Here is a 25,812-nt window from a genome sequence, read left to right as displayed (position 1 = left end):
TCTACCCTCTCAACCAATTCAAACTCAACCATTTATTTTCCCAAGATTCAATCCCAACCCTTAAATTATGTAACATGGTATCATGGGGAGAAAAACACCATAAAAGGGGCCCTTATCCCTCATCTTTTATCTAATTAGCAATCATATAACTTTTGTTCTCTACCCTCTCAACCAATTCAAACTCAACCATTTATTTTCCCAAGATTCAATCCCAACACTTAAATTATGCAACATGGTGTCATGGGGAGAAAAACACTATAAAAGGAGCCCTTATCCCTCATTTTTTTATCTAATTAGCAATTATATAACTTTTGTGAACTTTAAGCATTCTTAACATCATTTAGAGCATTTTCATACAAGTGTTTTTGGAATTTCATTATTTTAGCTTTGCATCGATTAGAATCAGCAATCATGAGCTTCCTTATCTAGTCTGCACAATCTAGCAATCATCATCATTATCATATTATTATTAAGCATTTAGCATCTTAGGAGTGCTTCTAGTTGCATTTGAAAAACTACTCTTCAAATTTTTGAAGCCATTTTGGAGTGGTCAGATCTAAAAGCACATGTAAGGGGAGGAGAACAATGGATTCAAGCTGAAGCAATAAAGTAAAAGAAATGTATATGTTCATATTTTCAATTTTATATACTTCACTTAAACAATTGCAAATAGCTAGAACTGAATATTGTTTAGTGGTATAATTGTAGAATTTGTATCATTACATTTCATAGATAGACAGATTCATTATCTAATCATTAAGCTTCATCAGCACAAAACTTCACTTATTTCTATAGAATTGACCTCATCTCATCCCTATATGTACATGTTTCCATACATTCACCACGTTATAAATTCACATCTCCATACTCTTGTTCATAAATATTGAGATTAACATTTCTATGTTCTAGGTCAACCTTGAGTACTTTGAGATCAATTTCAAAAGCCTTGGGACTGACCCCAAATTTAAATTTTAGGATTCAATTTCTCATTTTTCTATCCATTTGTAATATAGTCATTCTAACACAGTTATGTTTTGGTATTTCAGTGCATTCATTTGCACATTTTATTTATCAGCAACAACATTATGGAATCAAGCGAACTACATGGAGCAAATCATCACATCATAATATTGTAGGCCATATATATAATTGTATATTTCATCTTTGATCATCACAAATCATAAAGCTAGCATAAAATTTTGGAAACATCATCTACCTCAAGCATAAAATATTAATCAGAGATCATAGTAAATTAGGCTAGGTTCCAATAGTGTACATTGTACTACGCTGAATGTGCATATTAGATATTACAAATATGTTTTCTTTATTTTATGGATTCATGTGGACCCAAGATTCTGAGCACACCACATACATCATATTTTTACATGGAAAATTAACTCTACACATCAGATCACATTACAGCCTGATCTACTACCAGTTATTTCAAAAGTGAATATTGAAAAACATAGCCATAAAGATGTTGGGCAGGAAAAAATATTTCACAGCACTCGAAAAGAACATAGTTCTTAAAAAGTGCGGCCAAAGTTCAGTGTATTCCAAGAAAATTCCAGTTTTGAAGAATGCTAAATACAGAAAAGCTGTAAAAGCACAAGTTAAGCTCTGCAAATTTCAAACAAGAAAACTCAAGAAACACCCAAAAGAGAAATCCTCTCCTAGAAGTAGGAAGGTATACACTCTTGGAGATGTAATTACGAGGGAAAAGATACAAGCATTTTTTTAACTGCTTATAACTAAGTAGCCACATGCTTCATACAAGGAAGTTACGATCAGATAAGACTTCAAGATAAAATCATTTCATTTTCCTTTCTCTTTAGTTTTTGATTGTCAGAAATCTTTTGTATGATACCTAAACAAAAGCTTTGTCTTCTTTATTCTTACCTTTTTCCTCACATTAATTTGGAATCATTTTTTAGCCTCTGTACAGTTCAAATATGAGTGAACAACAATGAGGTTCCCCGTGTGAGTTATCAACTAGTTTATAATTTTGCATTTTTACTTTGTACATTAACAGATAATTCAAAGGACCTCATCCAAAGAAAATGATACATTAAAATGGACTGGTACTTCAAATCCCCATAATTGACTAACAAAAAGACTTCAAAATCCTGTGAAGAAAATGATCTGTTAAAATGGACAGGTACTTCAAATCCCTAATGGTGAATCACAAAAATGCTTCAATCGTACAAATATCTTACAAACATATCTGACGATGATGAGCTATACCAATATGATAAATTAATATATTATATTAATTTGTATTATTAATTATGCTCCCAGGTGTAGGTCCGAAGAGGAAGGAGCTTTGAGTAGCATCCCACAAATCTCAGTTTCAAATCCCAGTTTATTAAAGGAATTAAGAACTCTGAATTCTCTCTTTTGTGCTTTGTACAGAAGGCTGCTTTCACATTTAGTTTGTTGTATGTAGCCTGGTATAGTCGCTTTATGGTTTGCACTTTGCAGTACTGAGAAGGAACTGCATGTATAACTCTTCAGTAATGTACTATCAGTCTCCATTTCCTGTACGGAGAATGAGGAGAACTGAACCAAGATTCTCAAAACAGTTGTTTGGAGGTCAAGTACAAATAATTCTCTCATAAGTGAATGGCTCACTTCTACGATCTACAGCTGGAATATTGTTGCTTGTTTATTTTATTTACCTATCAAAATAATGAAAATCAAAACAGAATTACTTTGACATGCCATGCCACATCAATCAAGCAGTAATCATTACTACACACAGGAGATTGCCCTCCTCATAGACCAATTTTATTTTTACTGAAAACATCAGATTTAAAATAAAAACTTGAGGATTAGAACTTCAGCCAAGTTGAAGATTTACTATTGCGCACACATTCAAAAAAGTCCATTTCAACACTACTGTTCAATTCAGTTTCTGTTAATGCAATATAAGCTCTCAATCACTCTATACTGTATGGCAAGGATGTAATACAAGGTCCTTTACAAAGGATCAGTGGGTCCAGGTTGTAGCGTCATTCCTATGTTTTATATTTAAACAATTAAAAAGCGCTGTTGTTGACTTTATCCAAAAGAGTTGAATATATTTTCACTAGTGACGCAAGTTTTCCACAACATAAGATGCATACAGGTCCCTGTGCAGAGATACATCAGAAAATTATAGTCAATAACACAACTAAAATTTTGAAGCCAAAATATTCAAATAAATTCATGGGAGGACAAGCATGATAATAAAAGGAAAGAAAGGCAAAGCCAGGAGAATGAACTAACATGGAATACTTAATGGCTTTTTCTGCATCTTCGGCTGGAAGAAAATCATTCACGGCTACTTCCTTATTTTCATTCTTTTTGTCTATGCCACACTAGTCAAGTTTCACTCCCAAATATGACCACATAAACCTTAACAAGGTGCAAATTAATTATTATTCAAAGCTCCAAAGTAGAAATGAATGGAGGCCTCCAGCATACATCCAGATATATGTTCACTAAATGATGCATGAAACTAGTCCAAAACATAACCATATAGATAAATAATTGGTGTCTGCAATGTGTCAAATGCCAATAAATGATCCAAAAATCTGCTTATAAATGACTGATAATTTGCAAATGACAGCCATTTAAAAAATTATGATTAATTTGTACCAAAGATTTGTTCACTAATAATGCATGAAACCGGTTTACAACTTCACCCATTAGTTAAAATTAGAAAACAACTGTTGCTCGCCATGAAAAAAATAGAAACAATTAAAATAAAGTAAAAAATTGCTTGTATATGATCAAATTAAGGCCATATAAAAAGTTGAGATTTACTTATATGGTAGATTCATTGAGAAAGAAGTTCAAGTCATCAATCAAAAGCACATCCATCCCTCCTATAGAATAATCAGACCATCTAAATGAAGACCCTGTTAGCTACCTAGCCAGCTTCAAATCCTTTCCTTGATGAAGTACAGGTGTAATGTCCCCCTGATAGATTTAGTCTCAATTATTACCAAATTAACACAAATTTGATATTTATGTCCCAAGCTAAGGGATATAATACAGTTGAAGTTTAAAAGAACTATTCATTTATTTAGTCAAATTATCCGTATATTCATTAACACTCATCCAACCTCGCTACTATTCCACCTCAAAAATGGAAGCAGTGGGTGTTATCTTCCATAGATATGATATATAACCTTTATTCTACTACAGCTATGGTCGCCATCTACTACAGCTTTTCGAGTCCTCTAGACTTCTAATCTTGAACAATTCTCCTCAGTATTTGTTGGTAAACAGTTTTGTCCTTCCAAAATTAAATACAAAGAATGACTCAAGATGCCCAAATAGAAGAACAATTGCCACTAACAATTGGATAGATTATCATTTTATTGATAATCTTCCTCTGAATTGAGAGGTACAGCTCCTTCATAAAGATATTCAATGAATGTGATATATGCTTATGTCTTTAACTTGAAGACGCGAAGGGTTTTCTGACATTCATCCATCAATATGGAATGAATGCAATTATCAGAGTAACACCTAAAGAGAGAAAGCAAAGAAATAACCCTATGATCACCTATTTGACTTTCTACATTACAAAAGAGACAGGAAGAGTTGCAAAGATCATTATACAAAAGCGTGAATACATAACCACAAGATTACATATATCACGTTCAACATAGTAATAAAGGACTGTATCTAAAATAGAAAAAAAAGGACTCCAAAATCCTTCTAAATCAGAAACACAAATGTATATGACTACAAAATCAAACACATTTATATCCCTCTTTATTTCAGAAGCATGATAAAACAACAATAATATTGCTCTATCCACTATTACAATCAATCTGCATAAGACAAAGCTCCTTCCCCTATCACAAATCAGAACTGTCTTCTCCCTGTAGCAATAGCTGTAGAACTCCCACTCCCGGAAAAGAAAAGAACCCTTTACAAATGTTTTTGCCCCTATTAAATAAATTTTCCAAGAAGTTGGACAACTACCACAACTTCTTACCAAACTTCTCTTCTCTTCTCTTGGGTACATTACCATGATAATTCATTAAAGAATTAATTATTTACATTCTTTTGTTATATCTCCCACTTTAATTTCACAAAACTTTTATGCACATTATGATAATTAATTCTAAAAGAATTAATTATGTGAGAGGTTAATGCTCTTTTTAAATTAATTTGAAATTTAATTATTTTGCATTTAAATATATTAATATTTAATTCTTTTAAGAATTAAATATTATATAGAGCAAAATAATTAATAAATTATTAATTTAAAAAGCTTTGCTTCTCATTTAGTTGAATGGGAGAAAAATACTTAGGGTTTCAAAACCCTAGGTAACATTGGTTCTTTCTGGGGGCTGCATTCTGTACCGGGATGCAAAGAACTCCAGAATCTCTGTCTGCTATTGTTATCCAGTGCCATATCCATTTGGGTCTAGAGTCATCATTCCACTGTTCCTGTGTCTATGATAAGAAATACCGAGGCAATTCTGAGTGATATCTATTATTGTCACAATCTTCTGACTGCAAGGTTGATTCTTTGAGTCGGTGCGTTGGCTTATGCATTGGGATTATCTTTTTGACATTCGGCATCTCCTCATGAACTGCAAAGTTGCTTCAACTTCAACTTCAAGTGAACAAAACTTGTCTTCATGAGCCGAACTCTCATTTCTTCAAGGAAAACTGTGAAGATTTGATGGAGTTTATAATAACATCAATTTCAAGGTTGAAGTGACTGTCACACGAACATACACCATAGGCCTTTCTCAATTGAATTATTTGATAAGATTGTGCAAATATTACAATCCTCATTTCCAGCTCATGCTCATTGAGTATCTACCTGCTACTTTAGCGTGCACCACTGCTTCTGCACAAGCTTTCACCACAGGTACAAGAGTAGCTATACGAACCCAAGAAGGATCTACAGATGTTCATCCAATAACACTTTTCTGGTGAAGAAAGTCCAAACTTTTGACGTAGAATTGCAGAAGAGCAGTAGGAGGCTCGCGTCCATCACAGTTTGTGTTTTATAACTTCATTTGAAGCATCGGGGCTATTGAGTGCGATATAAGAACCTGTAGCCGCACCACAATCCATTTGTTTCTCAAGAGCCAAACTCATAATAAAAGTTCCTTTTGGGTGATCTTCCAAATACAGATATTTGGGCATCATAATGACAATTTAAAGGAGAAACATCCTCTGGACGAAGTGGCTCAACTAGAAGGGATTTCAATGAGTCAAAAATAGAAAAACTAAAAAAGTGGGTGAAACTTCCCAGAACATGCTTTGACAACCTCCTGTCCAACAATTCCGCCAAACATAGATACCATTGGATTCAGTACAGCTCGTGAGCCACTAGCAAAATGCTTTAAAACATTTTCATCGATACTATCCAACTTCATCAATAGAAGATGCTTCATTAATGGTCTTTACTATTTCACCAAAAATACTTGTATCTTCTTCAGATGCAACATATGGAAAATGCCCATATTCATTTACGAATTTATCAAGCGCTTGGAAAGCCAAAACATATTACTTGCAATGAAACAAGGCCCGATTTCAAATTTATATCCTCCATTATCATCAATGCATCTTTGATGGCAGATCACAATGATTACCTTGCAAGATGGATCGGGTCAGCCTCTCTTATCTTTCGGCTGTCACGTCACCACCCTAATTAGGGTTAGCGCATTTTAAGTGCGAGACTTTGTGAAAAATGACACTAGGAAAGGCTATCATTTGCAAATCTTGTTATGTATCAGACTCTTTCATCTTGCGGGCAACTTGAACCATGACAATTCTTCCTTTGCAAAATGCACCAGTCGATTTTGGCATATGGTTGAACAACTCGGTGCTTCCACCATCGCGGGATTTCCATGGAATTGAGGAGCAAACTTCATTCCGGACACGTATTTGGATAAGAACTGCGAAGCATTCAAATCTTTGTTCCCATTCTACGAGAAGTAAATTTCAAAGGGGAAAGCAACATCCAGAATTTCTGTAATAACCTCCTTCGCTGCAGGAATTTCATTGGATGCCTCAATCATCAATTTTGCGTGCATATTCCAAAACTCCTTGTGCAAAACCTCTGCATTGTGTCCAAGACAGTGGCAGTTAAATCTGGCCTCTAGTCCCTATAAAATATAATTATATCATGCCAAGAATTTTACAATCTGAGCCACACGTTCTCTCATAGCATCATTGATTCTCCCTACTATGGTAATTTCCTCAGAATTGCGAGGATAATCTGAACTAATCAACTCATCACCGAGCACATTAAACCTTGCTCGGCTACTGACCTGATACCTTGACAACATCTGTATAAACCTCTGTGCTCAAACAACAAGATGTGCTTGCTCTTTGCATTGAGTTTGAGTACCACCTTCACGCTGTCGCCCAGAACATTTTGAGAGTTACATGAACTCCTTCATCATAGCAATATTGATAACATATATTTGATGCCTCTGCATACTGATGTCAACAAGGTTCTCGGATACCCTAATATGTCATGAAGCATTTTCTTTTTCTTTTTACTTTTCACTTATTACTTTAGGGATCCCATCTTTATTGTGCCACCATATATAATAGAGTCAAGCTGGTTAAAATAGTGAAAATTTTATTTTCACCCCTCTTCATGATTGTGATTTGTAACTTATTCAACATTATATCATCACCACTCCCAAATATTTTTAACTCTATACAGGCTGCATTTACAAATACCCAATAAAGATGAAGAAGGCATAGTTGCTCCAGATTTTTACTTTGAACCACTATCATATACTTTCATATACTCCTTTTTCCAAAGATATCCCTTTAACTATAGTATGGCATCAAATATTTGCCCACACATTTCATTGATGACAAATTTTTCAAAGAACCGTAATTTTGAGGCGTAAGCACATAAATGTCTAGAGCCCGTGTAGTTTTAAAAACATATCCGCTCCATTAATGAAAAGAGCCATGAGCTGCTTGCAGAGAGGAAAAGAGCAAGGGAACACCAAAAACACTAAAACTAACAGCACCACAAAAGCGAACACAGCAAACCACACCTAGCCACAACAAAAACTTTATGTACAAAGAGTAGGGTAAGCAACCCATACTCAGAAGAATGTACCTGGCTGCTCACGGAAAACCATTAACCGGTTGAGAGAAGTATGTGCCAGTGCAAAACAATGGTTGGTGTACATGTGAGCCCATTCCTAAAAATTGGAGAACAACCATTGAAAAGAAAAACTCCATAGCTATAAGCTTTCCGAACAGCAGATTAAAACCAAGAAGCCAACCAACATTATAGCTCATCAATTGTGGCACCCCCATGTCTTCTTACGCAGGTTGTTTCTTATCAGCACTCTTGACATCTTCCATGAGATTCTTGGCAAATAAAATGGAGTCTCTATGGTGATAGTCTTTCCTGAAATTATTGAAGTGATAACCCACATAGTTCTCATTTAAATCTGCAACTTCCTCCTACAAAGATTTAGGTTCCAAGAATATGTCTATGAAGTCTATCTCAAAACAAAAAGATTACAGCATAGGACCAAAATCCATTAGCCCGTCTTCACAATCAAACCTAAACACTTCTAATTCGGGTTGTGTGCATGGAATTGGTCTAGGGCTAAAAGTATTTCCTTTAACTTCCATCTCATCTTTCTCAATATCTTTGAATGCCTTGGGCTGAAAAGACTCTTCATTCATTTCAATGTGATCAAACAAAAACAATTCATAATCAACTTCAATCTTTTCTTGTGTATGTTGATCTTTCATACCTCCTGAATAACATCATTTGATGAAATATCAATAACAGTCCCAAATATAAAAGAATCAAACTCTGCATTTGAAACATCCTCTGACAGGTTTTCATTTGATCTTCCACCTTGCAACCCTTGTTCATTACGAGGTACATCTAGGCTAATCATTGAGTCAGATGATTGGGAGACATATTCATCCTTAGACTCAATATGTAGATGGTAGGCTCCAACTACACTACAGGAAGTACTTTCACTCACCGGAGGGATTTGAAGATCTTTATCATTGAAAACTGTTAGACTTTGATAAATAGGAGGTGCTGATTTAATTGCTTTGAGAATGAGCCTTTTTTGTTTAGGCTTTACCTCTAGACAATTCTGTTTTTCACAGAGATAAACTCCTTCCTGTGCAATGTCTTTACACTTCATTCCACTTAAAATCATATCATCATCTAAACTAATAACCTCCATTTGTGCATCTTGCAATGTTTGCACTTTTAAATGAAGAAGCAAGAATTTAATTTATGTTTGCATGGCAGCAATGAAAACACACAACTGATTATTTTCAGTTGGTTGGCTGGTTAGGGGTTATCTTGCCAACAGTTCTATTGAATCTATCAATAAAATCTCTCATGACTTCCCTTTCTTTGATCTTGATTTGAAAGAAATTAAATAACATCTTAGCAACATCAACCACAGGCATAAACCTTTGTAGAAATTTTACCTCAATATCATTCCAGCAAGTGATGCAACTATTAGGTAAATTCTAGAACCAATCTGTTGCACTTCCAATGAGGCTTCCAACAAATAATCTAACAAAGACATTCTCCTCTTGTACACCAAGAATCCCGCAGGCAACTGTAATTGCTTTAATGTGATCATCAAGGTCTTGATTTGCATCACTAGAAAACTTCGGGAGATATTCTAATGAATTCTTAGGTAAGGCTGAGTATTGAGATAAAGAAAACGGCCCAATCTAAGCCCCCCATGGTTGGGCTGAAACCAAAGCCATAACACCAAAATTCTTTCACCACAATCAATTAGAGTCGCCAACCTCCGTCCTCGGGGAGGTCACTTTTAGATTTCCAAGAAAAGGAAAGCACTGGGACTTGCTTTCTTTCCCCAGCAGAGTCGCCAAAAACTGTTAGTAAACAGTTTTGTCCTTCCAAAATTAAACACAAAGAATGACTCAAGCTGCCCAAATAGAAGAACAATTGCCACTAACAATTGGATAGATTATCATTTTATTGATAATCTTCCTCTGAATTGAGAGGTACAACTCCCTCATAAAGATATTCAATGAATGTGATATATGCTTATGTCTTTAACCTGAAGACACGAAGGGTTTTCTGACATTCATCCATCAATATGGAATGAATGCGATTATCAGATTAACACCTAAAGAGAGAAAGCAAAGAAATAACCCTATGATCACCTATTTGACTTTCTACATTACAAAAGAGACAGGAAGAGTTGCAAAGATCATTATGCAAAAGCGTGAATACATAACCACAAGATTACATATATCACGTTCAACATAGTAATAAAGGACTTATCTAAAATAGAAGCAAAAGGACTCCAAAATCCTTCTAAATCAGAAACACAAATATATATGACTGCAAAATCAAAAACATTTATATCCCTCTTTATTTTAGAAGCATGATAAAATAACAATAATATAGCTCTATCCCCTATTACAATCAATCTGCATAAGACAAAGCTCCTTCCCCTATCACAAAACAGAATTGTCTTCTCCCTGTAGCAGTAGCTGTAGAACTCCCACTCCCAGAAAAGAAAAAGAACCCTTTACAAATGTTTTTGCCCCTACTTCTTACCGAACTTCTCTTCTCTTCTCTCGGGTACATTACTATGATAATTAATTCATTCAAAAATTAATTATTTACATTCTTTTGTTATATCTCCCACTTTAATTTCACAAAACTTTTATGCACATTATGATAATTAATTCTTTTTAGAATTAATTATGTGAGAGGTTAATTCTCTTTTTAAATTAATTTGAAATTTAATTATTTTGCATTTAAATATATTAATATTTAATTCTTTTAAGAATTAAATATTATATAGAGCAAAATAATTAATAAATTATTAATTTAGAAAGCTTTCCTTTTCCTTTAGTTGAATGGGAGAAAAATACTTAGGGTTTCAAAACCCTAGGTAACAGTATTGCTCTTTGCATTTCTCCTCACTCATCGCCTCTTCTCCAGTATCCTCACCTCTTGTCTGTTGCTACCCACCTCCCTGCTAGTTTTGGTTCCTCGAAGGCGACAATAAGCTCTTTTCCTCTCATCTTAAGAGGCTCCTTAACCTTGCATGTTTTAGCGACTCTTGTGAGGCCTCCTCCATGTTTGATTTACTAGTTGCGGCCATTTGGAAGTCTACCATCCTTTCCATCCCTCAACGCTCTTCTCTTAGAAGCAAATGCCATAATACATGCCCTATGAACCAATGGTTCGATGCTAACTGCAAATCCTTCCATCACTTGGTGCATTCCGCTTTTGAGGCTCATTCCACGCCTATGCTCACTTGCATTCTTCTTACCTCCGTTTTCTTCGCTATAAGAAACGGTCCTTTATCGCGTCTCAGTGTAAATCCCTATGCTCCACGCTTATCCGTAATCCCCAGCTCTTCTAGCACACCTTGTTCCGCCATTGTCCCCCTCTGCCCTCCACCCTTGACTTTCATTCCCTAACCTCTCACACCACTGCTCTTTATGACATTCCTAGGTAGCCATCTATCCACCCCATTCTGCCTCCCTACTGTCACTTGTTCACCCCCCCCAACATTTATGAGGCCATCAGATCCATGAGATGCAACAAAGCAACAGATAAGGAGGGGTTCCAAGCCGAACTCTTCAAGTTTGGTGTTCCGGTCCTTGGCTCCTATCTCTTTATACTCTTTAATAGAGTGGTTTGTACCGATTTCCCTGATTCTTGATCAAGGTATCCAATTTATCCGATCCACAAGACCAGTCCTGTCTCTAACCCTAGTAACTATAGGGTCATTATGATCGGACATACATTTGCCAAACTATATGCTACAACCCTAAATGCTATGTTATCCAAAGAGCTTGACAAGAGAGGTTGTAGAGATAGAGGACAAGCTGGTTTTCGTGCTGACTATTAGACCATGGATCACATTTTCACTTTACAAGCTATTATTGAGGAGGCTAGACACAGATCGACTAAAGTATACTATTGCTTTGTTGATTTTCACAAGGCTTTTGATTTCGTTCCTAGGATGGCTCTATTTCAGAGGCTTCATGTGATTGGGATTTCTAAGATGCTACTAACTGCTATTATGAGATTGTACGAACTGTGGTGGGTAGATTCAGGATTATTGAGGGATTCTCAGTTCTGATCCATAGCACCATTGGGGTTAAACAGGGCTGCCCTCTCACCCACACTTTGTTTGGTTTGTATATTGATGGGCTTGAGGACTTCCTTTTGAACTCCTCGCTCCCCGGTGATGGATGTTACTTGCATCAGGTCTTGATCTCCATTCTTCTTTTTGCGGATGAAGTGGTACTTCTAGCTTCTTATCCTGATAGTTTACAGAGGCTTCTTGATGGTTTGGCTTCCTTTTGTGACCAACGACAGCTTGTGGTTACCCTGGATAAGAGTCGGGTTATGGTCTTTAATTGCTTAAAGACCTCTCATCTTCACTTCTTCTTCCAAGAATAGGAGATTGAGATTACTTCTTCATATATGTATCTTGCAGTGAAATTATCTAGACCCCACTTCAGTATGAGACAAGAGATTCAATCCAAAGTCAGTAAGGGTATGGGATCTCTTGCTATGCTTGAGAGACAGTGCTTCAAACACCATTTTTAGGATACCTCATCCAAGCTGTCCCTCTTGGACTCCCTAATTCGACCGATTGTTTTTTATGGTTCAGTGGTTGAGGGGACTTCTCTCCTTGTCTTAGATTGGGCCTCGATCGAGCAAGTGTAGACATTGCTTCTACGGCGTATCATTAGATGTCACAAGTTCACTCCTCATAGTATTATTTTAGTTGAGTTCGATGCTCATCCCTTTAGACATGCGGCCATATTTGACTTGATTTGGTTCCTTCATCGCTTTTGTGGTCTTGCTATGACTGCGAGTTCTGATAATAGTTCTCGAGCTCGTTGTTGGTATGCTCAAGCATCCTCTCTGCTGAGCTCGATTGGGATTGATATTAACCGCCTCCCTCCATATCAGTTCTCACTAGATGCCCCTGCTCATCTCCTCCCCTCACATCAGGAGTTAAATGAACATGTCAGACTCGATATCTACAGACAGTACATTATCACTACTTGGAGTAACCCTCCCAGAGGTTTATGTTCAAGGATGGCCTTCTATGTTGAGCACTTTCTGGAGATTTGTGATGGGATTATTGTTTGTCCTAGCTACCTATCTCGATGTTTGTGTCATGCCCTATGTATCTCTCTGGGCTCCTTCAAAGTTGGTTCTCACTGTCTTCGGGCTCAAACCAACCATCATATGGACAACGGAGAGTGGATCTATTAGTTGTGTACTTTAGCAAAGGTTGAGACAGAGACTCGCTTTATTTTTTGTTGCCCTATCTTCTATGAGATCAGAGGGAAATTTCATTGTCTATTTCATTACTGCTTTTCTCTTTCAGTTGTCTTCAATTATATTGACCAATGGTGTCTCACACTTTATCTTTAGTAGGTAGCCCTGCTCCGCAATAGTACTTTACAGTCACTACTTCCTTGCCGGCATACCTCTGATCAGCTCATCACTGCCTTTTTCTTACCCTTATCTTTGTCACAGGATGTGAAAAGGCCATCGAGTACCATCGGTCACTCCAGGTCTGTCAAACCCCATAGCAGTTTCTTCCAACAACAGCACTCCTCCAGGAGTTCACATAGACAGATCAAGGCTTATGTTCACCCGCAATCATATCCTTCTATGACCAATTTCTTTTTGCCATCGAAGGACTCCTGGTCTTTGCCTTGGCACTTCTCTGCACTTTTGTTCTCTTCTTGTTTCGTGTTTCTTGTTTGCGTTTCTCGAACACTGTTTGGTGCTCCTACTTTTGTCAACTATCTTGTTGTAAACTCTTAGTCTCATAGAGCTTTTGTGGTCTTTTGTTGGACATTAATATTATTATCTTAACTTCTCAATCAATGCCTAGTGGGAGTGAGTCCAAATTCCATTTATACCTTGTTGGATGAAGGTTAAGTAATGAAAAGACATCTCTTTTGCAGATCAGTGCTCTATGTAAAATAACAGTTTGATTTGTTATTCAACCCATAATCCTTCATGATGGTTGGTCTATTTAATGAGTTTTGTATTCATTTGCTCTTTTCTTTTCTTCGTACTTCCCATGCTTAATGTTGATTGATATTAACTTACTGCTGTTGCATGATAGATAAGAAAAAATATCCTTGTCTCTTAACCTTAAAGATCAATATTTCCATATATAACGCTGGCCTTGCATTTATATCTATTATCTTCCCCCATCATCATTGTAATGTCTTTTTAGATTATTATTTCCTTCCTTTATTTTACTTGAGTATATTAAAGTCATGCCATTGTGTATCCTTCACAACTTAATATCGCTACAATACTATTATTGCTGCCACTGAACACAGTCCCATTATATCATCATCTGAATCATTCTCTCGAAGCCAATACAGTATTACTTTAATCGTACTCTTATAGTCAACCTTTCACTTAAATCACCATTGTGAAGCAAACATATACTTTGCCAAGTAAAGTTTGATTCATTTACATGCTAACAGAACAGTTTTGAATATATTTTTAATTTTTTTCCCTTATGTGTAAATGGTTAAGGCCGTGACTGCTTGTATTGCCCACTATCTCATCTAGAGACTAGAAACAATGCTCCATGTACTCACATATTACTTTACTTATTAATTGATTAATTAAGGATGATAATTGCTTTGTTAATTAATAATTATAAGAATGATAATCAATAATAATAAGAATAATGATGATTGACTTTGTTAATTATTATATTATTATTCAATTACACATTTAATAATATAATATATTAAATCATTCAATTATTAATGTTTAATTGCTATATTCAATTAATACATATATTTATTAATACTTAATATTTATTCAGACGGGCTATCACAACAGGTCTCCAAAACTGTTATCAAGAAATCACGAGATAATTCACTGAAAATTCACTATGCTCCAGATTGAAGAACAGACGATTATATTGAGAGGGCAAGGAGAATCAGTGTAAAAACAACTTTGTCAATTTAAAACTAGTATCCAAACAATAACTTTCAATAACTGAAAAAAACAATTATGCACATGAACACAATGATTTACGTGGAAGCCCAATGCGGGAGAAAACCATGACAAATAAAAGATTTTATATAAACTTGTTCTTTTACAAGATTTATAGGCTACAACCTACTAAAGAGTTCAACCCCTAAGTTTATGAGCACCAACTCACTGGAAGCTCCAACTCACACACTTCACAGGCACCGACCTACTGGAAGCACCGACCCTCACTATTGTCTTCGTGAGTACCAACCCACCGCACGAAAACTTCTTTTCCACCTTGACAATGTTGCTTACTCAACCAATGAAGGATACTTCAATTGCATAATTTATCTTCTTTAACACGATAATTATATCTGCATGATTTTTTTTTAAACTCTACCTGTACACACCTTTCTTCCTTTTACTCTTCAAACTCTTTCCAAATGAATATATATATATATATATCAGATTAAAAATATGAATATATATTTCTTTTATTATACTCTTATTACTTCTCCAACTTCCGACATATTTTTATTTTGAATGATTCATTCTTTATTTATATCCTATTCATTAGTAGGTGTGATATCTTTTCATCTACATAATATTTCTTTTACTCATATCTGTTTGTGTAATTCTAGCCTTATTAACTCACGGCATCGATAATACTTTATACTTCTTGTCGTTGTTCATATATAGAGTGTGTTCATTGTATATATATCAATATCCATAGCTGTAATAATCTTAAATACTGCTGTTCATATTTCTTCATTATTATTGCAGTATAAATTTCATTATGGTGAGCCTTCAAATTTATTATCATTTAGAGTCTCCTACAGCCATCTCTATCTGAAAGAAAAAATTTATCGCAGACATAAAACTCTGATAATTTTTAGCAAATGTATCTCCCTTCTGTGAGGTTTGAATTTAATCCTTTTTTGATTTACTGTGCTGATGTTTTGTATTTGATTTCCGTCAGTGAGAATAATTTCTGTAGGTAAGTATTTTGCCAAAACCTTTGATTATATGCTTGCCATTCCCTAAATCTGCTCCTGAGAGATATTTCTTTTTTAGCTTTTTCGTATGTGGTAGCCATCTATGTTTGTCATTATCGATCCTGTTCTTGTTTATCAAGCCTTCACCAATCCAGGTATTGCTTATAGTATCTTTTTCCTCCATGAAATAATTTGATCGCTACCTGGTCTCCTTTGCTATCACTGCTATGCTGACTGGACTGTGTTACTTTACAGTCTCTTGTAATATTCTTCCTAATAATTCTTCTATTTATTTAATTTGGTGATTCAATTGTATTTGTACTCCTCTGCGCAATAGAGACCTTTGTAATCAGTTTATTTAATCTGTACTGTAAATGCCTATTGTTGTAGCTTTTATAATCACTATAATAGTATTCTCCAACATCACTATAGATTTGATGTCTTATGTAATATCTTTGACGACACTGCTATATACAACTTTTATTCATCTCTTCACTTGATGGTTCTTAAGTAGTTCTCTATCTTAATAATTTTAATTGAAACTTCTACATATATTTTCACATATATTTCTCTTATTTTAATTTCTTAATGATAAAGATTTTATATACTCTAATGTTTTCTCTATCTTCCTTTACGTGTTTGCAGATGACCTTTTTACTTTTGTCAATCAATATATAAATGCTTTAAACATTAAACTCAATATGTCTTTCCCTATAAATCTGGAACTTGTTAATACATCAAAAGGCCCTTTTGAACACAACTTCTTGTAATTTCATATTCATAACTTTGATATTGATGATGAATACACTAACAATCTTGTCCATACTTAGTGAAACCCTTTCACATCAATGACAATATTCCATCACAAATGAACAAATGGGATATTTTCAACCCATCCTACTTAAATGAATGTAGCATCAGTAATGAGATAATGTTCCCTCCAGAAGATGCCATATCGAGTTGTCCAAACCAATAACTATCGATCCAAGAGGATTTCTTATTTAAGTTCTGCATTCTCCAGCCTTATGACCAAAATAATTGCAATAGTAACAATATCCATAGAAGCTAGGTTTGTATCCTTGCTTTCTATAAAAAAAAATTTAAGTTCAACTCCTTTTAATTTTGTGAAAGAATCTGCCATACTACTTCCTTGCTTGACAAAGCCTTTGAATGTATGCTATTTGATTATTTGACTCCCCTTCATAGCCTACTCCTGTTTTGCTCGTTGATGGTCTTTGACTATCAATTATTTCTATTAGAATTTCAGAGCTCTTTTCAAATTTGAGACTGTTATTCAATTTGATAGTGCTTTCCTCTAGGTCCTTTTGCAGCCTTTCAATTTCTTGACTCAATTTAGTACACTCCTCTTCTTTTGCATAATGTAACTCTTCCATGACATCTACATCTTCTTCCTCAATAGATGACTCAATATTTTCTTCATCTTCACTACTTGCCTTATCAACACCTTCATCTTCACTGTAAACCTCATCGGCATCTTCTTCTTCTTCTTCTTCTTCTTCTTCTACTTGCTCATTGGTCATGGCCAAAAAGAATATCTCGTCTTCTACATCATCATTTTGTTATTCATCATCCCTCTCTTCTAATAAGCTGCTTTCATTCTTCGAGTATAGACTCTTTTTGTGTTTTTGAAACTTCTTCTTATAAAGCGGGACATTATGCATCAAAATGCCCTCTTCTAATAAGCTGCTTTCATTCTTCGAGTATAGATTCTTTTTGTGCTTTTGAAACTTCTTCTTCTTATGATTGTGCTTAGCATGCTTCTTTCCTTTTTTCTATGTATTCCTCGTCTTCACCATCACTAGAGTCACTACTGTTTAGAGGGCATTTTGATGCATAATGTTCCGCTCTATTCCACAACTAAAACACTTGAATTTTCCTTCATTCTTTCCATTACCCTTTTTCAACTTCTTCTGAAGTGAGAATCTGATTCACTAATTGAGCTTTTGTTGAAACCATTCTTTTTGTACTTCCATTATTTGAATGCTTTGAATGTTATTTCTTCTTTAGGTTCTTTGCCTCCAATTATTATTATTTCGTAAGTGGTAAGGATCCCATGTAATTCATCTTTTGTCAATGTGTCTAAATTTGTCCTCTCTTCGATTGCAGATACTTTAGAATTAAATTTCATAAGTAACGATCTTACTATCTTTTCTACTACAAGAAGTTCCTTCACTTCTTCACAAAGGGCTTCATTGAGTTGACAACTTCATCTATACGATCAAGAAAAGAGACTTTCAAATATGCTTCAATGAGTTTGTAGTTTCGCTTTCTACATTATCCCAAATGTCCTTGGCAGATTTATAGTGCATAACTTTTGCAAATTATGATTTGGCAAGATTGCATAAAATTACATGTTTTGCTTTAGCATGATTTTGAGATCTTCCACTTTTGGCTGTATCCGTTGGTGGTGGTGTCGGCAGTGTGTAACCATCTAGCATTGATTACCAAACATTGAATCCAATAGCAGTTATATAAGTTTCCATTTTTATACTCCAGTAAGCTAATTCGTCCCATCAAAGGTTGGTGTCTTGTTTTGAATACTTTCTGTCATTTTATGCTCTTTAGATCTATCTTCAAGCGGTTAGGCTTTTAAAAAAGAAACCAACTCTGATACCAATTGAAGAGCACACGATTATGCTGAGATGAGGGGAAGTGTATCAATATAATAACAACTTTGTCAATTTAAAAAATTTATCCAAACTATAACTGAAATAATTGAAATAAACAATTATGCACGTGAACACAATGACAATGATTTACGTGGAAACTCAATGTGGGAGAAAACCACAGCAAATAAATACTTTTATATAAACTTGTTCATTTACAATGATTTTTAGGCTACAACATACAAGAGGCTTCAACCCCTAAGTTTATGAGCGCCAACTCACTCGAAGCTGCACCTCCCACACTTCCCAGGCACCAAACAACTGGAAGCACCAACCCACTGCACAAAAACTTCTTTTCCACCTTGACATTGTTGCTTACTCAACTAATGATGGATACTTCAATTGCATAATTTCTCTTCTTCAATACGATAATTATATCCACATGAATATTTTAAACTCTACATGTACACACCTTTCATCCCTTTTACTCTTCACTCTCTTTACATATGAATATATATATGTATATATAAGATTAAAACCTAAATAAATATTTCTTTAATATTCTTATTACTTCTCCAGCTTTTGACATATTTTTATTTCAAGTGCTTCATGCTTTATTTATATCCTATTCATTAGTAGGTGGAACTTTTCAAAATGAGAAGCCGTATCTTTTCATTTACATAATATTTCTTTTACTCATTTGTGTATGTGATTGTAGCCTTTTTAACTCGCGACATGAATAATACTAAATACGTCTTATCATTGTCCATATATAGAGTGCATTCATTGTGTGTGTGTGTGTGTTAATATTCATCACTGTAATAATCTTAAATACTGCTGTTCATATTTCTTCATCATTATTGTAGTGTAAATCTCATCATGGTGAGCCATCAACTTTATTATTGTTTAAAGTCTCCTACAGCAATCCCTATCCAAAAGGAAATTTTTATCGTAGACATAAAACTTGAATAATTTTTAGTAAACATATCTCCCATCTGTGAGGTTCGAATTTAATCCTTTGTCGATTTTTTGTGCTGACGTTTTGTATTTGATTCCCGTCGCTAAGAATAATTTTTGTAGGTAAGTCTTTTGCCAAAACCTTTGATTATATGATTGTCATTCCCTAAATCTGTTCCCAATGAGATATTTCTTTTTGAGCTTTTTGGTATGTGGTAGTCGTCTATGTTTGTCATTATTGCCCCTGTACTTGTTTATCGAGCCTTCACCAATCCACATATTGCTTATAGTATCTTTTCCTCTGTCAAACTATTTGATCGCTTTTTCTATTGCTGCTATGCTAACTGGACTGTGTTACTTTGTGGTCTCTTATAATATTCTTCCTGACAATTCTTTCGTTTATTTAATTTGATGATTCAATTCTATTTGGTTGTACTCCTCTGCGGAATTTAGAGACCCTTGTAATAAGTTTATTTACTCTGTACCTTAAATGCCTATTGTTGTGGCTTTTAGAATCACTATAATAGTTTTCTCCAACATCACTGTAGATCTGATGTCTTATGTTTTAACATTTGTAGGTACTGCACTCTGTAAAGTCCGAGATCCAAATACACCTCCAATGAACTTTGCAAACTTTTTTGCCTTCTCTTTTGGCCTGTTGACTCGATTCAAGATTTCCTCTAATTCCAATGTTGAGTCAATTTCCTTCTCATGACTTCGCTACAGCCTTTGCCTTAAACAATTAGAATGGGAGCATGTTGATCATAGACTATCAATTGTTGTTGCCCTCGTACCACTCTTTCATTAATTTCTTCCTTGACGATGGGACTTTTTATTGTTGCATCAGGAACTTCTACTTCTACAGCAGGAACTTTTGTCTCTATAATAGGAAATTCTATCACCATCATTTCATGTTCTAATATGGCCCCAAGGCTTTGCCCAATAACAACCTCTTGCTCTCTATTTCTTCCTTGTGCGAATTCCTGACAAGCATTAATCCTCTTTCTATCCTGCACTGGCCTTCTCATCTGGTCTTCCTACAACATCTTTCTCCTATGCAATCTATTGTGATATTGGAGTCTAACTAGGTGATGAAGTTGTTGTTGTTGATCTTTGCCTCTTTTGTTGGGGTTCTTCATTACAAAGGTCAGGCCTACTCCTCGACTACACCTCTCAAGCAATTCTCCTGCCTTTTCCTTGTCCAACACTCTCTGATGGGATCTCCTTCAAATCACACTCTTGAAGACTGCCTTGCTTTGTTATCTTGCAATGGTTGATGTCCCATCAATTTATAAGTTCGGCTATCCTTAGACTCCCTCAGTTTGATGATTGACGCTCAACCCATCACTTTGTGAATTTCAAAACTAATGCAGATATTAAATCAAGATTCAAAATTTCCTTCTTGGACCAATCATAAGGTTGGATGGTTTTTGCCTTTTCACCTCATTTCCGAAGTGGATCACGTCCATATCTTCCTCCAATTAATTAGGTTTTTGGATGATTTTGGATGCTCTAATCATGTTGAGTGGCAATTTGGCAAACAATCTTCTTTATATCTTGTACTCATTTGCAATGTTGGCCCAAAAATCCTTAAGGTGTACCTTGTATTGGGATTTCACACAAACCACCACTCTTATTTTCTCATAGGGGTCATAATCTAATCTTCTGAGAAAAGTGCCAAATGGTAGAAATGTAGCTCCTCTGCTGACTTATTAGCTGCTTGCAAACACAAATACATTTCAACTTCATCTCCTATTGTGATTGGGAATTCAAGTCCCAACTTGCTCTTTCTCTTTTGAATCTTATCATATGATGTCAATTGTCTTATGGCTTCTAGCAAGACCATCTTGTGAGTTGGATACCTTGGGAGATTATACAATTCTGAAGAGAATCCTTGCAGCCTCTTGCAAGCTAAAGTAGGGGAAGAGAACTGGATGATGTTAATCTTAGATTGGTTTTGACAAGTGAGTGTCTATACACTTAAGTCATTTACTTAGTTCATGCCGAACAAGTAACATATGCCGAGCACAACATGTAAATTAGAGCATGTTGAGTAAACAGTGAGTGTCAAGTCACTCAAGTGCCGAGCAGACAGTATGTGCCGAGTGATTTACAAGCCGAGCAAGCAATACATGCCAAGTCATTCAAATGCAAAGAGACAACATTAAAGTCATAGTCAGTGCCGAGCACCAAGGACTTCAGATGCTGAGTAACACAATTTTGATATAGTTGTTTGTATTGGCACAAACTACTATGCAAACCGTTTTTGGGCCAACTTAAGGATTGAATTACGATATTTTGGTGATAAGGACGAATCTTAAGTGGGAATCCCTATGTATCACATGCATCCAATCAAGTAAAGGGAAGGTTTAAGCGGCAATATGGATAAATCACAGTAATTGATTCATACCTAACCTTAAGTCACCTAGGTCTTCTTAAGGAGGACAAACTCTAAATCTTTTATGAAATGGAGAGTGAATGAATGAATGATGGAGAGGTTTGCATGGGCAAACCAAGACATTCATGGTGACCAAGGTATTATGATCTGAATTGCATTGCAGAATCAATTAAAGGAGAACAGAGGAAGGAAATAGTAAACAACACAGAGACATCTGATCAAGAAGGATCAAGTATACATCAGTATAGAGGTCATTTGTCATCAAGCAACAGAGTGTTAATCGCAGGATCATTGATGAGACATTCTAACAAGTGTATCAGTTAAATCTCTTAACAGATTAGTCCTAACAGGCTGTATTGAAATCCTCTAACAAAGTGTTTACTTAATTGTGAGTTGAAGTCCTTTAACCAGGCACACTTCTAGCAAGGTGTTGAAATCCTTTAACAGAGTAAGACCTAACAATCTATGTAAGCTTTTAACATGGCAAACCTTTCACAAGGTAAATCATGTTTCATGATCAAACATTGTAACCTTCATTGGATACATTTTATTACTGCAATAGTGAAGAATTGTGGGTGTCATCCCCACCCCAATTTTACCTTCTCATTGGAGAGTTTCTAGGTAATCATATCTTGTGTCGTATATGTGTGAATACTTACTTTTTTACATGCCTTAGATGTATATGCTTTACATGGTATTTTAGTTTACTTATTGATTATGTGAGATGGATGTGTGGAGAATATTTTTATGGGTTAAAGTTCAAAGCACTCATCACCCCCCAACCTCTCAGAGTTTACCTTTCCTATTGTAATTCCAACAGATGAACCATGCTCCATACTTTTCTCTATCAACTTCATTGCCTAGGTTGGCAACCTTATGTATCATCTACCTTGTAGTCTTAACAATAAGCATCGCACAAGCATCATTGAATCTTGCGAAGTTGTCTTAGCATACAATTGTAACTAAGGGTAGCATTCATGCACTTTCAAGCGGTGTAAACCACTCCCTCATCCACCTTGGCATCTTAGCTCGTCATATCTTATCATTCCAGCTAGTAACATAGGAACTCATGTAGAATTCTCCTAAGTACTCCAAAATCCGAAGTTGTTCAACAAGATTCCCGCTTATCATTCTACCCGAGCCCATATTGTTGAATCCTTTGATTACATGTTCAAGAAAATACAACATCATGATCAAAACATTGTACTCTCACTGGAAGTATAAGCAAACTTGTTGCTTGGGTAACTTACAGTGGTGAGATGTGCATTTGTAGCCACTCATTGTTGATTACACCATCGCAATGGTCAATCCCAGCAGTATAAACTCTAAGTGCCCTCTCCTCTGACTTCAACATCATCGATATGTACGGTTGGGATTCTGAAAGCTTGCAGGATCGTTGGTGGAGAAAGGTCTGCTAAAACTTTTGCATCTAGATCTCTAATTGTTTTGTCTTTTGAATAGTAATGCCTAAAGAATTCCACAATCAACTCTTTATGCTAGAAGATCGGAAGAAAACCAGCTGCAGCCACAATCCTGCTTTTGACAATCTAACTAGCCAAGTATGTGGACCATGGTCTCTCAAGCCCTCCCAAATTTGTGTTGCCAACATTTTTCCACTTGGAAACAATCTTTGACTCTAGACAATAACCCCTTTGCTCATTCTTGATCAAGGTCAATCTGAATTCTGCCATTTTTCCTTCAGCAAAATTAACAGCATTAGAACAATGGAAGAATAAAAAGTAGATTAAACTTATCCCCTCGCAAAGGAATCTGCTCTCCAAAAAGAGATTTTCTCTCTCCTAAAAAATACACGACTTTTCTCTAATTTTTCACCTTATGAATTTCACAACCTCATTCGGATTCTTCAAATTTTTGAGCAAGTCCACCTTTCTCTAGAGATTTTCTCTCTCCAAGATTCTTTACCTCTCTCTAGGGATTTTCACACTTCTTTGAAAATTTGCACCTCTTCATGAATTTTCCAAATTAATTAGCTCTGCTTTTGATTCTAGAATTATTGAATGCGAGAATGAAATGAAAATCAATCTCTTATGTAGACATGTGACCCCCAAGCTACTAAACTGGAAGTAAAATTTTATACAACTGCATTTAATTTCCTTCCATGTTGTCATTCTAGGAGAGATTCTCTTACGATGATTGTTGCTTGTCTTTAAGTTTCCAATATTTTCAAAATATGCCATTTTAAGCATTTATCTTGCTTATTAAGTTTTGTCCATGGGAGCACACTCAAACAGGTTGGAATCTAAATTACAATTAAATTATTTTGAACATTTTAATTAAATATTGGCAAGAGAAATCACTATTTAATTATTTTCCAAACTAGTTCCAAAATCCATTCCAATTCATTTTTGCCATTTTTCAATAATTTCCAACGTTTATTGAATATTAGAATTTTTGTTTGATATTTAATTAATTTCCAAATATCCAATATTTTCAAAATTAATTTCAATCTCGCCTTGAATTATCCCTTTTAACAAATTTTAGAATCCATTATTGCGGTCTTAATTTTCTTGAATTCATCTCAATTTCAATAGATTTCTGACATTTTCCAATACAAACTTTAGCTTCTCTCCCAAGGTGTGAATATATAAGAAGTTTGAATATTTTACCAATTCTAACAATTCCTATAATTGAATTTTTTTTTAAAGATTTTTGAATTCCAAGGATTTTATTCAATCAAAATTTAATCACTTATTTTGACTCCTTTCATCATCCCAAAAGTATTTTGAAAATTTCCCTGAACTTGTAAACACTTTTCCTTGGTCACAAACTTATATTAAAGTAGGACTTTAAATTTAGACTTCCCTTTACCATAGTAGTTCGACGCTTATGTGCACATATTGGCATTCATGAGGGACATTTGAAACTTTAAAATTTCCCTTTCCCGAATTGTGTTAGAGAGCACATATTTATGCCAAAGGCGTACCTATACTGAAGAAACAAAACTCACTTTACCAATCAATGGTCAATATCTCATAAAAAGCAATGCAAGACGATTGCAGAAGTTTGGACTGTTGATATTTATCCATTTGCCTAGTCAGCTGCACAGAGAGAGAACACTTTAAAGTTTTAGCATTATCACTATTATTTTAAAATCCTTTTAAGTCAGCGATGGTGGAGACCCATTATCCCCAACTCCCTATTTTCAGTGATAGTGCAATCTTTCATTTATTATTATTTTGATTGTTGGGATTTAAAGCGGCATAATATGAGGAAAGTGGAAGGACTATCTTAGAGATCTGTCATCAACTCGCATCTCTTCCACATTCAAGGAATTTTGCATGATATTAGAGAGAATTAGAAGCACAGATAGGGGGCGTCATGAGCAACGTTTTGGGAAGAGTTCAGCTTGAGAATGGAAGGCAGAAATTAGTGCATGGGTCGCCAACTAGATGCAAAACATACAGAAAGAAAATTCAATCAGATTAAAACTTGGTGCAGAGAAAACATTGTAAATGATGAAACGTTGTCTTTCGAAGTACCCTCCATTGACTGTCGTTTTCTTCATTGAAAGAGCTTTCACAGTCTCCAGAGACTGCACTTCTGTTGTCTACAACAACATTAGTTTCACACGGTCTCACACATTTCACAGATGTTGCAGACTGGCCTCTGCTCTCTTTTCTCACAATATTTCTCATGGGGATGTGGTAAGAATGAAAGCTTACAGTTTTGAAATATTAAAAAAAGTTAGTTTCTTCCAAGATTGCAGAGATTACTTTTATCTTATCATTGATTATACTCATAATCCATCTCTTTCGGTTTGTCGCTACTATTTCTCATCTATGTTTTCCAGGGACAGAGATGTTG

General features: G+C 35.2%; 1 protein-coding gene across 5 annotated transcripts in view; it reads right to left on the bottom strand.

The window, feature by feature from the left end:
- Positions 1–2,810: 2,810 nt before the first annotated feature.
- LOC149559979 (soluble inorganic pyrophosphatase-like) overlaps positions 2,811–25,812 on the bottom strand; it is an 87,896-nt gene continuing 64,894 nt past the window's right edge. For all 5 annotated transcript variants that reach the window (XM_089824385.1, XM_089824384.1, XM_089824383.1 and 2 more), the window contains 2 exons: positions 3,268–3,349; positions 2,811–3,131 (listed from right to left, as the gene is read on the bottom strand). In XM_089824385.1, the coding sequence (XP_089680511.1) occupies positions 3,089–3,131; positions 3,268–3,349 (125 nt within the window). In that variant the 3' untranslated portion in view covers positions 2,811–3,088. The remainder of the gene's footprint in view (positions 3,132–3,267; positions 3,350–25,812) is intronic.

The sequence above is a fragment of the Cupressus sempervirens genome, chromosome 4, assembly GCF_028749045.1.
Source record: "Cupressus sempervirens isolate cs-2001-9-10 chromosome 4, ASM2874904v1, whole genome shotgun sequence".
Classification (NCBI taxonomy): Eukaryota; Viridiplantae; Streptophyta; class Pinopsida; order Cupressales; family Cupressaceae; genus Cupressus; species Cupressus sempervirens.
This window is presented reverse-complemented; position numbering and strand designations above follow the sequence as displayed.